Genomic DNA, 14,729 nt, shown 5'->3' on the forward strand with positions numbered 1-14,729 from the left:
GCGAAAATGGTCACCTGGCTGGTGGCCCTGCCCCCTGATCTCCAGACAGAGGGGAGTTTAGATTGCCCTCCGTGCCGCTGGAGCAGTGCAGAGGGCAATCTAAACTCCCCTCTGTCTGGAGATCAGGGGGCGGGGCCACCAGCCATGTGACCATTTTCAAGAGGTTCTGGAACTCCATTCCCCCACATTCCAGCTGAAAAAAAGCCCTGCATGCAGTCCCAAGACCTCCTTACCTGTCCTTCCGTGTGTTCGCTTTTAAAAAGAGGAATTATAGCTGTTGCTTCTGTGCCTGTCTTTGCAAAAGTTCTAGCAAGGACCTGTGGCTTAGGCAGTTTCCCCTTTTGAAATAGACAAGGAACCATTTTTGCCTCCCACAGGAGACAAAAGATATACACACTTTCTGATTAGCTAGCTCAAAGCCAACTGGTTTTTGCTTTCTCAGGACCATTTTGCTAAAATGCCCAGAATAAAGAAGCATTTTTCTCCAATATCTTGACTTGCATACTTTTTGGTTCAATACTTCATTCTAATGAAACTGCTGCAGGTATATGATTTGCCTTTTTAATTGCTTCCATAGTACATGGATCTATATGCTTTCATCTATAGACTCCTATGCCTCCATAATGTATAGAATTATATACCTATGTCCAGTTAACCCTGTTAAAATGAGGGGATTGTCTAGATATTACAAAATATAAAGTAAAATACCATAGTGATATTGAGTTCAGAACCATTCTTTTATAACAGAGAACTAAAAACTTGTTCCTGATATCCTCAAAAGATGTACAGTTAATTTACTTTTTTAATTAATGCCATTTTATCTATACTCAATTTTTAATTTTAAAATTCTGCCTGCCTTTTGACAGAGTATGTAATAGAGTTAATCATCTAAATGTCTAACGATTTTTCTAATGTAAGAATGCTGGATCATAAAGACACCTTAATTGAGCCTACTCATTCCCTGTATCATAAAATGTTACTGTTAGAAATTATTACTTGTAAACTATATTTTTGTTTTGGCTGCCTATCTAATATAATATATCTTTTACAAAGATTTAACTGTCTTGTATACTTTAAGCCTCCTGCTTCTGCCAATCAGATTTGGATTCCCCACTTTCTTTAAAATAAAACGCACATGAGAATGTGGATTTTGCTGAATCCCAGATTTCCCTGCACAGTTTAGCAAAAACGGGATGACTAAATCATAGTCGCACCACTTCTGAGCAAACTGGCAAGAAGGAGACGGTAGTTAAGCATCTTGCTGTGCGTGAGCAGTTAGAGGGCAGGCAGGCACCGTGCACCTTGACCACCTATTATGAAGCTTTTTGCTGCATTGTCAAGTGAAAGCAAGTTAATTGGGTGAAGCTGTAGAGCATGTTAGGGGCATGGTAAAGGGATGCTGTCTGACAGCTGAATGTCAGCAAAAGCTACTCGAGTGTGGCTGAGAGACAGAGACCTGTCACAAAGTTCATGCAGGCTGCAGTGCAGTTAGGGAGCTGAAAAATGGCTCAGTCTCACTTTCTCCCTCATTGCATTCAAGCACCTTTAAAATTTCACACTGTATGTGTCAACCCTTGTTCTCTAAGCTGTTTTCTCCTAACCCTTCTGAATTCAAATGATTGGACAAAAAGATGCTAATGTTTGGCAAAGTGAATGTAAATATGGTTTCCCTCTCTCACTCACTGTGCCCCTTTCCCCCTCCTTCTGCCAGAGCACAGATCTGCATCAGGCTCCAGGAGCCTAGTGAAAATTAGGCTGCTGGAAACTCAATAGACAGACACACCATCCCTATAAAGGAGTTCCAAATCTGACAGCCAAAGATGTTGACTAAGAAGTACAGGGACAATCTTCCTGTACAGGCTGTTCAAGTGGGAGCCAACCACAGAGCTTGCAAAATCTCCTTTTATTTCCTATTTGTTAGTGCATGTTAATAGAACTGAAGGTAGCAATTGGAAGAGAATCTATATATAATACTAAATATTCAAAATTGGTAGGAAAGTTTGCTGCAAAGGGCTTCTCTACGCAAGAGAGTAAGCCCTGGCCTGGTGGAATGGACTGCACCACTTCAGACTGCAGACGCTGGATTCCAGCTCTGAAGGTTTCTTTATATAAAAACCTCCATGCCTAGACAGAACTAGAACCGCAAGGGGAAAAGGTTCGACCCTCCCCGTCTTTGCTTGATGTGTTGGTTTTTCTGCTTGCCCAAAGTTGTCATGGGACATCATTCCAAAATTCAGAGATCAACTTTTCCTCCCCCTGCCAACCTAATAGCTATTTGGTGTCCTCTCTAGTAGTAGATTAACTTGGGTTCAGTCTCACTGTGAGGAACTAGCTCTTTAGTCAATTGTTCTAGGCGACAGCTCTGGAAGGGCTGCTTTCTGGCCCATCCACGTCCTGCTTTCTTGGGTAACCCCTTTCCTTTCAATATCCATCAAGCAAAAAGAAATACAGGGAGAAGATTAAGTGTGAATATTGCTTTAAAAAGTCTATGCAACTTCATCAGGCGTTGCAGTCTGATCCAATGGGGTCCAGAGCTGCTTTTAGGAGCCTCCAAGAGCTTTTTCAGAGGAACAACCTGCCAGCTAGAAGTCTTCTCTGCCTAAGAACTGCCATCCAGAGAATGGTGAAACCTCGGTTACTAAGCTTGTTTGCCCTTTCTCTTGCATCTTTACAGTCTTTTCATTTTTTTTCCAGCTGTTTCTGCTTTCCTATACAGTCTCCCTTCCCTGCTACCCTCATTCCTACATATGGAATGGGATTGGTAACTGCTTTGGGGGTGCAGATATGAGAAATGTGGCTGATTGCAGAGCTGACTGAGGGTACCGTAAGTGATGGAGAGGTTGGTACCCTACTGTACCAACCCCTTTGTATCTTTCGAGATGGCTCTGTCCACTGGGCAGTAGAGCCTTGTACACTGACTAATTGCTGGTTGTGATTATGTATGCACATATATCTATATCTATCTGTTGGTCGGTCGATCGACAGATAGATATAGATATATAATTTCATTAAGCTGTAAAATCAGTCCTCTTTCTTTCAAGCTAACACCTGGTACAAACTATACCAGGCATTGACTGTATGCTCCTTACATTGAGGATTAAGAATAAATTGGGTATTGTGCTTGTTTACTGGACACCTAGTTCCCCAGTAAGCACCCTTTGGGAGTTGGCAGAGATGTTCTTGACTGATAGTTCTAGACTGATAGTGCTGGGTGACTTCAGCATCCATGCTGAATGTTCCATGTTAGGGCCAGCCCAGGACTTCATAGCTTCCTTGGCAGCCCTAGGCCTCTCTCTCATGCATGAAAAAAGCCTGACTTTGGATTTAATCGTTTGTTCTGAGTCTTTGAAGGAAAGTCTTCTTTTGGGATTGGATATTCAGCCTGAACCATGGACTGACCATTACCTGGTGAAGTCAAGGGTGAATATGACACTGATGTTCCACAAAATGGGAGGACCAGCTGAAATGATCCACCCATAAAGGCTAATGGATACTTCTGGATTTCGAAATCCTTTGGAAGATTTTAGAATTTCAAACACAGACTCAGTTAAAGCAGCAGTGGAAGCATGGAATGTGAAGCTCCTTGAAATTGTCTACAAGATTGCTCTACACCGACCTCTCCCACCCTTGCAGTGGAAGCCAGCCCTATTGTTCACCACAGAGGGCATAAGATGTCTAGAAAGGAATTGGTGGAAAACTCGTGTTGAATTTGATAGAGCACGCTAAAGAGCCCATTGGAAGTCTTATGAAGTCATGGTGATAGCAGCAAAAAATGTTGTTTTTCTGCAACCATTGCATCAGCTGGTTTATTTCCATTCCAACTCTTTAAGATATCTCAACATCTTTTAACTCCTAAATCTGAACCTTCACTGGTTCAAGCACAGTAGCTGATCATCTCCAGGCCTTCTTGGACAAATCTTGTGCTTTGGACTCCTTTCAGTCTGGTTTTAGGCCAGGCTATAGTATGTAGCCGGCTCTAGTAGATGACTTTTGCCAGAATGTCGACAAAGGCCATGGTTTATTGTTGCTCTTCCTGGATCTATCTGCAGCCTTCAAAACAGTAGACAATGCCATCCTTTTGACGTGTTTGCAGGCAGACGTAGGTATCAAGGGACCAGCTATCCTCAATATAAGAAATATCTTGTGAGGTTCCACAAGGCACAATCTTGTCCCCCATGTTATTTAACCCCGATGTAAAGCTTTTAGGAGAACTTATTCATAGCTATGATATTGGATGCCATCAATATGCAGATGATACCCAAATCCCCTGATGATGCTGTAGAGGTACTAAGTTGCTGCTTGACAGAAAGCAAATAAATTGAAATTGAACCAGGAAAAGACAGAAGTGATGCTGGTTAGAAAAGCAGAAATCTTGAAGGACTTTGTGCTTCTGACCTTTGATGTTCAATTGACCCTGACTGACTCTGTGAAAAGCTTAGGGGTTATATTGGATCCAGCACTGCTGCTAAAGAAGCAAATAAATGCAGCAGTAAAAAAGTTCCTCTCCCAACTCAGACTAGCTGGAAGATGGTCCCCTATCTTAACACAGCTGATATGGCCATCTGGGTTCACGCCATGGTAACATCAAGAGTAGACTACTATAATTCATTCTAGATAGATCTCCCCTCAAAGTCAACTTAGAGACTCTAGCTGATGCAGAACACTGCAGCTCATTTTCTTTCAGGAGCTAAACAGAACATACATATCTCTCCTATTCTGTAGTCACTCCATTAACTATCCATCAGTTATAGGGCTTAATTCAAGGTCGTGGTTATTATATTCAAAGCCCTTTATGGCCTAAGCCTCTGTGCAACCAGTTCTCTCCATATTGGCTATCACATACAGAGCTGTTCATGGCCTTGGCCCAACATACCTATGGGACCTCCTCTCTCCCTATGTTCCTTCAGAGCAGCTTCGCTTATGAGAACAGGCCTTCTGTAGATACCACCCTGCTGGTAAGCTAAGTCAAAGTTACACGCACTTTCAACGTGCTAGCCTCCACCTTATGGGTGGCCTGCCCAAGGAGGCTAGAGAAGCTCCTACTCTCCTGGCTTTCCCCAAACTATGCACAACTGAATTTTTCAGGAGGGCTTTCTACTCAAATTATGAGGCTGTATCATAAGAAATAACTCAAAGAGAAACCTTGGTAAGGGACAGGGACTGTAGACCAGGCTATTGAGTGCTGTCTGATGAACTTGATACCCTCCTACTGGGTAGTTTGATGTTGCTAAAATATGTTAATTACTTATGCTTTAATTCAGAAAGGTTTCGTCTCTGTGTTCGACTTTATGCTAGTTTTCAAATTTGCTGCTATCATACTCTATTGTATCTGTTTTAACCAAATATCTTAACTGTTGATCTTATTGTATTTTTGCTGTATGAATATCCTAGCTGTTGATTATATTGTATTTAGAGATGGGCACGAACCGAAAAACAAACCAAAGTTCATCACGAACTGGGTTCAGTTCGTGATTCACAAATCGACAGTTCATTAGAACCCATTTCTGACAAACTACAACAAACTTTAGGCTGGTTTGTTTGGATCGTTATTCGGTTCATCACTGTAAACAGCCTGGCACTGATCAATCAGTTTTCTAAGCAACCAGGGATGGGCTTTCTGCAGTAGAGGTGTGCACCCGGCCACATTTCAGCCGAAAAAAGCTGCTGGCATTTGAAAGCAGCAACACTTTTCTTGTGTGAAGCCTTGGTACAGTTTCAGGTTTTCAAGGCTTTGCAGTTAATGTCACACTTAAAAAAAAAAACTTTGAGCAGGCCTAGTACCATTGCAGTGTTGGAACCCTCCCCCCCCAGTATTTGCTGATTGGGCTGTCCCCTGCCCACTGAAGAGGCAATTGGTGGCGGAGTTCTGGGGGGAAACATATAATTTTTGTGCGTGTTCCACTCTTATTTTTTTTAAAGCCAAGCCAGGAAAGGGTTAAAATGCTGCTGCTTCATCCCCCCTCCCGGCAGCTTCCCTGCCACTTTGTTTCCAAAGGGCTGTGCAGAACGCTTGAGTTTTTTTCTCTTTGGCAAAGCCAGAAACATGCCTGGGAGGGAGGGAAAAGCAACCACTTAATCTTTTCCTGGCTTTTAAAGCCAGGAAGTATCTGTAGTAACATTACAATGTTACTATGTTACAACATTACAACCCAATTTTGCCTTTGGAAAAAAAAAGAGCATGTGCATACCCCAAAGGAGGAAGGGAAAAACAGCCATTTAACCTTCTTTTTGTTTTTAAAAACAGGAGGAATGTGCAGTAACGTTAATGTTACAATGTGACAACATGACAACCCATTCTTGCCTTTGGAAAAAAGAGAGAGAGAAAGTGCATACCACAAAGGAGGAAGTGAAAAGCAGCCATTTAACCCTTTCCTGGCTTTTAAAGCCAGCGGGGAATAAGCAGCAACATTAGGAATCATTCCTGCTTGCATACCCAGGAGGAAGGAAGCCAACAGAGAAGCAGCCTTATGACCCTTACTTCATTTTAGCTCCCTGGGAAAAGGAGAGTGGCAGGTGTTTGAAAGCAGCAACATTTCTTGCCATGCAAAAAAAAGTGTTAATGCTTTGAAATGCTGGAAGCTTTTTTCAGCTGATGCGGGATCCTCCTCCCATCAGCTGAAAAGCAGCTCGCATTTGAAAGGGGGGGACTGGAAACACACACACCTATTCTACAGACCCTCTGCTCCCCCAGAAGTGACATTTTCACAAACCAGGGCAAGTTCATGGTGGTTCATGAAAGGCCATGAACCGTGTGGTTCAGCACTTTCCCTGTTCATGCCCATCTCTAATTGTATTCATTTACACTATGTAATCCATCTTGGATCTCAGAGAGAAAGGAGGACTATAAATACAACAATAATTCCAAAGATTATATAAAATGCTATCACTGAATGATAGGATAAGAGGAAATGTGGGTTATTATTATGGTTCCCAGATTATTACCGAATCTGTAGCTTTCGAAAAGGTTAAAAGGCATAGGAGAAAATTAAAAAGTAATGAAAAAATGTTTAGAAACTGTTAGGTTGCTCAGTGTTTTTCTTGGTTTTTAAATTATATGGATTGGCAGTCATTTGCATTGTTGTATCTGACAGCAAGAGTTTTAATGTGGGGTCCAGGTAAGCCTGTCCTAAGTGCTCGTAAGTGAAAAATGTATAGTGCCTGTTGCAAATCTTTAATCTCTTCATAAAAATTTAATTCTAAATTGTTGGTGTGCAAAATGATTTATAAGAGCGAAGCATTTTATTTTTGGCTGCTGCTTGGCCTTGAGAAGTTAGCTATCTCTCATATGGAGACTTCAATTAAAAGAACTTTCTGTGTTAGACACCGTAATGTAGAGTTCGAAGCAAGTCGGTAGTAAGCAAGCTAGCAGTCCAGTAAGGGACCTAGCAGTCCACGATCATTCAGCCTTCACAGAGTCTCTCTCTATACAAGACATCTTACCCGAGGACGCTCAAGTGAAAGATCTTACACTTGTTCTCCCATTGTGGATACACATGCACTGCTAGGGAGACAGAGTACACTTGAATATAAGACCGCACAGAAAGTAAGTCACTTGAGCATCTCTCTGTAAGATATCTTGTGTAGAGCGACTCAGAGCGAGAAGCTGCTCCTACTTTGCAGTTTAATAAATAGGGCTGCCAACCTCCAGGTGGGACCTGGAGATCTTCCATGACTCATCTCCAGACAACAGAGATCAATCCCCCTATGGAAAATGACTGTTTTGTGAGGGTAGTATGGCATTATGCCCCATTGAGGATACTGCCCTCCCTAGGCTTCACCCCCAAATATCTAAACCTGGAGTTGGCATCTTTACTCATAAAACAGTTCCATATCACATGATCCCAACTGAATAAAATTTCTGTACACCACTGAAACCACTATGGTGAGTAGCATTGTAATGCCATACTATTCAGACAAGTAGTTTCCGTGCTTCCAAGATATCCTGGTAAGGTAGCGTGGAAGCCTTGTTGGAGACTCTGGTTGAAGATCCCTGGACCCTTATGCTATCTATGTTGAATTTCCACTCTCACATTACCTTAATACTCATTCATTTCTTTCTCATTTTTTAAGTTTATGAGTGAATTTCATAAAATTCAAGGCCTGATACGCTAATCCAATTACAGCTTTAGACCCAATATCACTTCCAACTACATTCTCTTCCATGCATGTTCTGAATATTTATTTTGTATTTACTAGTTTTAACAGATTTGTCTTTTTGAAATATCTTGTTGCTTATAAAATATGGTGGTTCTAGTTAAGGTTTTCCTTCAGACAGCATTTTTTTCATATTTTAAACTACAGTTTTGGATATTATTTCAAAGTGTGGAATGAAACACTGAAAAATAAGGCTAAATTATGACGTTTTATAAACATTTTCAGTATATATTGTGAAGTGCATCATACCTTAAATTTTGGTTTTATTTTATTGGATATAATACTGAGGCTTTTATATCAAATAAATCACTTCCTTTAAAAAAATAATCTCAACACATGTTTACAGTCCAGATTCTCCTTGGTGTTCCAATACTTCTCATATAAGTGTGACAATTTTTAAATTTGCCAAATTGAAGTGGAAATGTTGTGGAAAAAATCCTGTGCATAGAAGACATATTTTATATTTGTTTATTTGAAAGATTTTTACCTAACACCACCACCCTTTATGACAGGGTAGCTAACAACAAACATTTAAAAAAATACAGGAGTTCCAAGACCTTCACTCACATACATCAAAAGACTGTTGGCTGATGTGCTCTTCCCATTGCTCAGGTTATTTCTGTGTCTACTACGTTTACATTGTAGAAAGCTATACAATCTTATAAGCTATGAAAGAACCTGTTTAATTTATTCTTGTTTTTTCCCCCAGATTTGCTTTAAATATGTATTCTTATTTAGGTTCAAATGAATAGCAGCAAGAGGTCTTCCCACTACATCAGACAAGGCTATGTAGTAATTTAATTTCCATTCTGGTAGTTAGATGTTATTCTATATTAGTTTCCTATGAGGTTTGGAGTGGTCCTGAGAACTGAAACAGGACTGACCCCCTCCACTATCACCTCCACCAAACACAGAAGCATTTTCCTGTAACACTCTATTGACTAGCTGCCAATCATTAAGTTTCATACATTTTTGTGCAACTCTCCAAGGGAACCTGATTTCTCATCTCCTTACTTGGGATTTTGCAGTTGTTTTCTTTGAAAGAAAGAGAAAAAAAAAGGATAGTTCTCGAGGAAAAGAAAAATGTGAGCAACGTAAATTATTTTTAACCAGAATGACAAGCATGATAATGGGGGGAGGGGTGCTAACAAATAAATAAATAAATATGTAAAATGAGCTCTCCTTTGCAACCATTTTGTTTACTGCATTTATTTAGGCGAGAAGATTCTCTTTAAAATGACGCATTTATCTTCCCGCTTCAGCACAATCTAAAATACAGTGTGAATTTTTTTAATGCGAGTTCATATGGTTTTAGTTTGAAGTAAGCCAGTAAAACCTAACTTGGTTTTTTTATTATATCCTGTGTAAATATACTGATAATTATAATGGGCTAGGTGTCATCTAAAATGTGTAAAAATCTGAAATGAACATGGTTATTAATAAATACAATGAAGTTTTACATTACCTGGGTCAACAATAAACTGTATATAGTGCAGCTAAAATCCAATAGTACTGAAGATAAATGTTCTGTTGTTTAACTTCTCTTCATAATCCAAACTCTTTGTAAAACTGACTGTACTACTGCTTTTTAAATATCTCTTTGGGATAACCATTTGAACTTACTACCATATTGGTGGGTCTTAAAGGTCTTGATGATTGCAGCCGACTACAAGATAGCTTGTGGTGTATCAGGAAATCAAAGAACCAACATCAAAGAAAATTGCTGAACTAGGTGTTAGATGCAGTCATTGATTTTTTTTCCCCCTTCTCCCAGTAGCTGTAATGGGAACGCGGAGAGGGGAAACTAAAAAAAAAAACCCTCAAGCACACAGTAGCAGAATTACAAATATTTCCTTATAGCAACTTTTACTCCCCCCCCCACATGTAATCCTGTATTTGGTAGACTTAAAATCCACCAAATGCAAACCATGAGCTTTTGGGTGGCATTTTGACCCCATCCTATTTTTCTATAGCAGGTAGCATTTTATATAACATTTTCTTGGTTGCAATAGTGGGTGTCTTCCCCCACCCCAGTAGATTCCTGCTATGTATTATTTAACTATCCTTTCTGATTTATTTGCTTGTTTTATCAGTGGAACATATCATTACTACATATTGCTGTGCCCCCAAAAGCTGGATTTCTAGATTTTATTAAACAGGAATTATACTTCTGTAAAATCTTATAGGTAGTGTGCTCAGCTACCTTATAATCCAAAACTATGACATGGGCTCAGTTTTATATGGCTCCATAGATAATCAGGAGAGGAGATGCATTCAATGATAGCAAAGCCATTAATTCTGCAATACCAGTTTCCATTCCAGGGAAATATAGTTACCAGCTACCCTTAATATCATGCAGATTGAAAATGGGGAAAACTACTTAAAACTGATATCTAGATTTTTCTTTACCATACAACACTTCATATTCTAAACTAGAGATGGGCACGAACAGCAATACGAACTAAAAAAAAACCACAAACAGCCCAATCCGCTGTTCACGAACAAGCTGTTCATGAGCCCCATTCTAAACGAACAGGTGGTTGTTGCAAGCCTCGTTCGTTGCTGTTCGTCAAGCCAGACAGTCTGGCACCTGCAATCAATTCCCATGGCAACTCAGGCAGGGATTGTCTGAACTCCCGCTGTTGCCCTGGAAACCCCAATCTAAGCCCAATTTAGCTTGATAGGCAGGTCTTTCTTCCAAGTGTGGACTGGAGCTCCAAATTTGTTACAAGAGGAAAAAACCAGGAGGGAGGGGGGCTCCCAGCTCTGGCTTTCAGGGAGAGATAGCTGCTGTTAGAGAGACAGGATGAGTGCATTGGAGCTTGAATTTTCTTTGTGTAGTGGGATAGGGATCTACCTCTTCAGATTCCAGGGCTGCTGCCAGGTTCTGGGGCCAAGCTATTATTTATTATTGGTACCTTTCCTGCTGCCTGCTCAGGTAGGGTTTCTGGGAGTTGTGCAGTAGGGATCTTGATGGCTGGAGGAGAGCCTGCTGGCCCCCACGAACAACGAACAATGAACATGTTTGTGACAGGATCGTGTTCATCAGTGTTTGTCAGCGTTCGTTGTTCATTGTTCGTGGATGGCCAAGAACAACAAACACCATGTTTGTTTGTTTGTTTGTTTTTTCTGTTTGTGCTGATGTCTACTATAAACCATGCTCTCAGACTTGTTGGATTGTAAAATTGGCATATCTAGTTCTTACTTTGTTTTCACATTTGAAAGGTAGGGCAAATATATCATTAGAAGTATTGGGGAGGGGGTATATTTATAAAAGTTGATAATAGCTGGAATCTAATGCACATCATGCTTAAGTCCTGTTGAAATCAATGAAGTTTAAGTCTGTTTCATTGGTTCCTTCCTATCACTTACAGAATGCTAGCATGTCTGAAACCATAGCTATTATTTTCTTTATTGATCCTTGATGAATTTTGAGTGTGTTTTCTTCTTAAAACTTTTTTTCTAGGATTCACGGAACAGTACAAACATTCCTGCAGCTTCAAGACCAGCATCCCAGTTTGACCAGAGTGGCGTCCTGGATTTTTTGCCGCTGAAGGCTGAGTCGGATTATGAGGCATCTTTTCCTTTGGCATACAACAGACCCCATTCTCAGGCTTCTTCATCTTACTCCGCTACCCTAAATATCACAGCTAGCACCAAACGAGCAATGCAAAATGGTTGTTAAGTTTTTATTATGTGGTATTTTTAAGTGGTAAAAAACCCCTAATTAAATCCTATTTTATTAGTATGCCTTTATACATTGAATTCTGGCTCAGTGTCTCTGCATTTTTGTGACATTAATTTTGCATTTATTCAGTGTGATGGTTTTAAGTAGGAGGGGGGCCTTGTACATATGTTCCTTTGCTTCATACTTTCAGCATAGTGAAACAGTCCATTTAAAAAAAAAAGTTTTATTTATCATGGAAGCTCATTTTTATGTAATATATTTTTAAATGTTAAAGAATGACACATTTTGGGTAATTTTCCTCAGACTTTTAAAAAAATCAATAAGCCATTTTGGTCTCTATCTATCAAAGTTGTTTCATACTTGTCTATTTTAAAACAGGGCTGCAATACTTTAATGGGATTGAGAGAGCTATTTGAAATGTATGCCAATGATTCCTGTCATTTCATGGCAGCCCTGCCATGGTTCACTGAGCCCCCTCTTCTCTCTTGTCAGCTCAACTGAAGACAAGCATTTAGTTGCAAACTTTAAGCAGGTTGTGCAAAACAGAAATGATGTGACTGCTTCTCCTCCTGCACAATAATGTCACTCCTGGTCAATGTGAGAAGGTCAGGTTGCTCCTTGTAAAGCTACATGATACCACTTGCCCATTTTGAACAAGTTAAGTGCTGAATCTGGTCCCTGCAGGCGCCACAAACTCACCCTTTTAGCAAAGGCTGCATTTGATAAGGAAGTAGAAACCATTGTTCTGGGAGAAATTTTAGATGATATGTTTATGTACTTTTATAAGGGCAGTTCCCAAACCAACATTGCAGGTAATATATTTAGTTTGAGCTGCAAGACTTTAAAGTAATGGCTGTTTTGACCTTCAAAATAAGCTCCTTTTATTTTTGTTGTTGTGTTGGTAGGACCCAAGAGTGACGCCCATCTTTGATGCTGACAGAATTTAAAGCAAGGCCATTGCCCTGCATTTTCTGCCTTGTAGCACACAAAAGTAAAATTGTATGTCAGGCCGAGATGTCGGGGAGCTGACAAGATGCCCCAGTGACATTTCAGCTGGAAAGAGCAAGTGTCTTGCAACCAAGTGGTCAAATATCAAATAATAGGTCAAGCAGGAAGGAGCTGAGTTCTAACCACAAAGAGGTTTCTGGTAACTTACTTGACAAGCTTTTGGGTGCTTTGTGGCTTGACAAAGTGATGTTCTGTTGGGTATCGCTAGACAGACTGTTCTTTATCGCCTTTAGAAGATCAGACATTGACATTGATTAAACTCTTTAACCCTTAAAGGTTAAATCTTAGCCAGTATGCGTCATTGTGAGTAAAGAACAAAAGAAAACTTGTAATATATACCATTTGTTATGGTATTAATCACCCCAACTCCCCAGTGCCATTAACATTTGATGTGTGATGTAGTTTTTGACAGGGATATTGAATACAAAATCTATATGTTAGATTGCTTCTCATTATGGATCAAGGATACATTAAAAATAACATCGTGCTTTGTAGAATTTGTAATTTCTTGTGCTTTGATAAGAACAGTGTTTGATTCCAAGGGTCCTGACGACTAACATTTATCTTTGTTCTCCTTGCCCTAGAAGAAAAAATTTGCATATGTAATACACATCATTATAAGTAAAATCATGCAGATTTCCAAGATATGTACTTGAAAACCACTCTGTAGAACGTCAGAAAATTTCAAGTATTACTTGAAATACTTCATTTCTAAAAGTGGTTTCACATGTGCAATAGCAACTGTATACACGTTCAAATGAACAAAGCAGTAAAAGAAATTTCTCTCTTTTCATGGTGTGATTTCTCTGGATTATTTAAGACAAAGTTTTGGAATAAAGGATTTGTTTCTGCTATACTTGTTGCTACTACAAAAAATACTGAAAATATCAAGATCAGTTCTCTTTTCCACTTGTATGACTAGTTTTGTTTTTTGCTGTTCTAAAAGAAGTGAACTAAAGCTATTAATGTCATTAATAAGGTTTTAATACCCTATAGTCAGAATTTTACCTTTTACTATACAGACAATTGGCAATATCAAAAGTGTCTTTAAAAGATTATTGTGGTCAATTCCTTATAACCGTATTAATAAGTCATAATTTTTCATTTAAAGGAGCAGGGATGCATTACAGTGATTTTGACGTTGTTACCTTTGGGGAATTAGAGTAATTTTGATTTGTTTGTCCTCCTTGACAAAGAACAATAAGTAGAAGTTTGTAAATGATGAATAGGAATAACTGTACTACAGGTAAAAATCAGCCATAATACTTTCAGAATTGTGAAATCTGGCTTTTACAATTCAATGTAGTCAAAACTGCTGCCCTCAAAAAAGGTCAGAAAGAAAACCATGGATATTGAAAAATATCTGAGTTATATGTTGTAAACCCTTTTACAGCTACATTGTTGAAGAGGTGCTAGGGCAGCAATCCTAAATCATTATCACTGTGTTTTCAAAGGGAATAAAGTTCTCCGGGTTAGATCTCATTCAGTAGGAATACTTGGATATGAGAACCTCCTTACTATTCATAGAGATTACAGACTCTGTGTTCTTCACAGTCATTTTTTAAAATCCCATATGATGATTGAAGGCATAAATTGGTAATACAGCAACTGTGAATGAGTATACAAATCCTCATGTTTTATGTGACATGATTTCAGTCATGCACACTTTTTTTTGCATACTGTATTTAGCACACAGTTGGATACTGTATCCTGATATAATGAAACCATGAATTTATCTTTTGGAATAGTGGTGAAGGCATTAAAAATACTATTTATTTATTTATAGTCCACCTTTCTCACTGAGACTCAAGGCAGATTGCATAGTGTGAGATTAGTACAGTCAATATTAAGGACATTTCAATAAACAATGCCATAAATG

General features: G+C 39.3%; 1 protein-coding gene across 2 annotated transcripts in view; it reads left to right on the forward strand.

The window, feature by feature from the left end:
• CCDC171 (coiled-coil domain containing 171) overlaps nt 1-13,596 on the forward strand; it is a 249,297-nt gene extending 235,701 nt beyond the window's left edge. For both annotated transcript variants that reach the window (XM_054986128.1, XM_054986129.1), the window contains exon 24: nt 11,621-13,596. In XM_054986128.1, coding sequence (XP_054842103.1) covers nt 11,621-11,839 — 219 coding nt within the window. In that variant the 3' untranslated portion in view covers nt 11,840-13,596. The remainder of the gene's footprint in view (nt 1-11,620) is intronic.
• Nucleotides 13,597-14,729: the final 1,133 nt, after the last annotated feature.

Source organism: Eublepharis macularius, chromosome 8 (assembly GCF_028583425.1).
Source record: "Eublepharis macularius isolate TG4126 chromosome 8, MPM_Emac_v1.0, whole genome shotgun sequence".
NCBI lineage: Eukaryota > Metazoa > Chordata > Lepidosauria > Squamata > Eublepharidae > Eublepharis > Eublepharis macularius.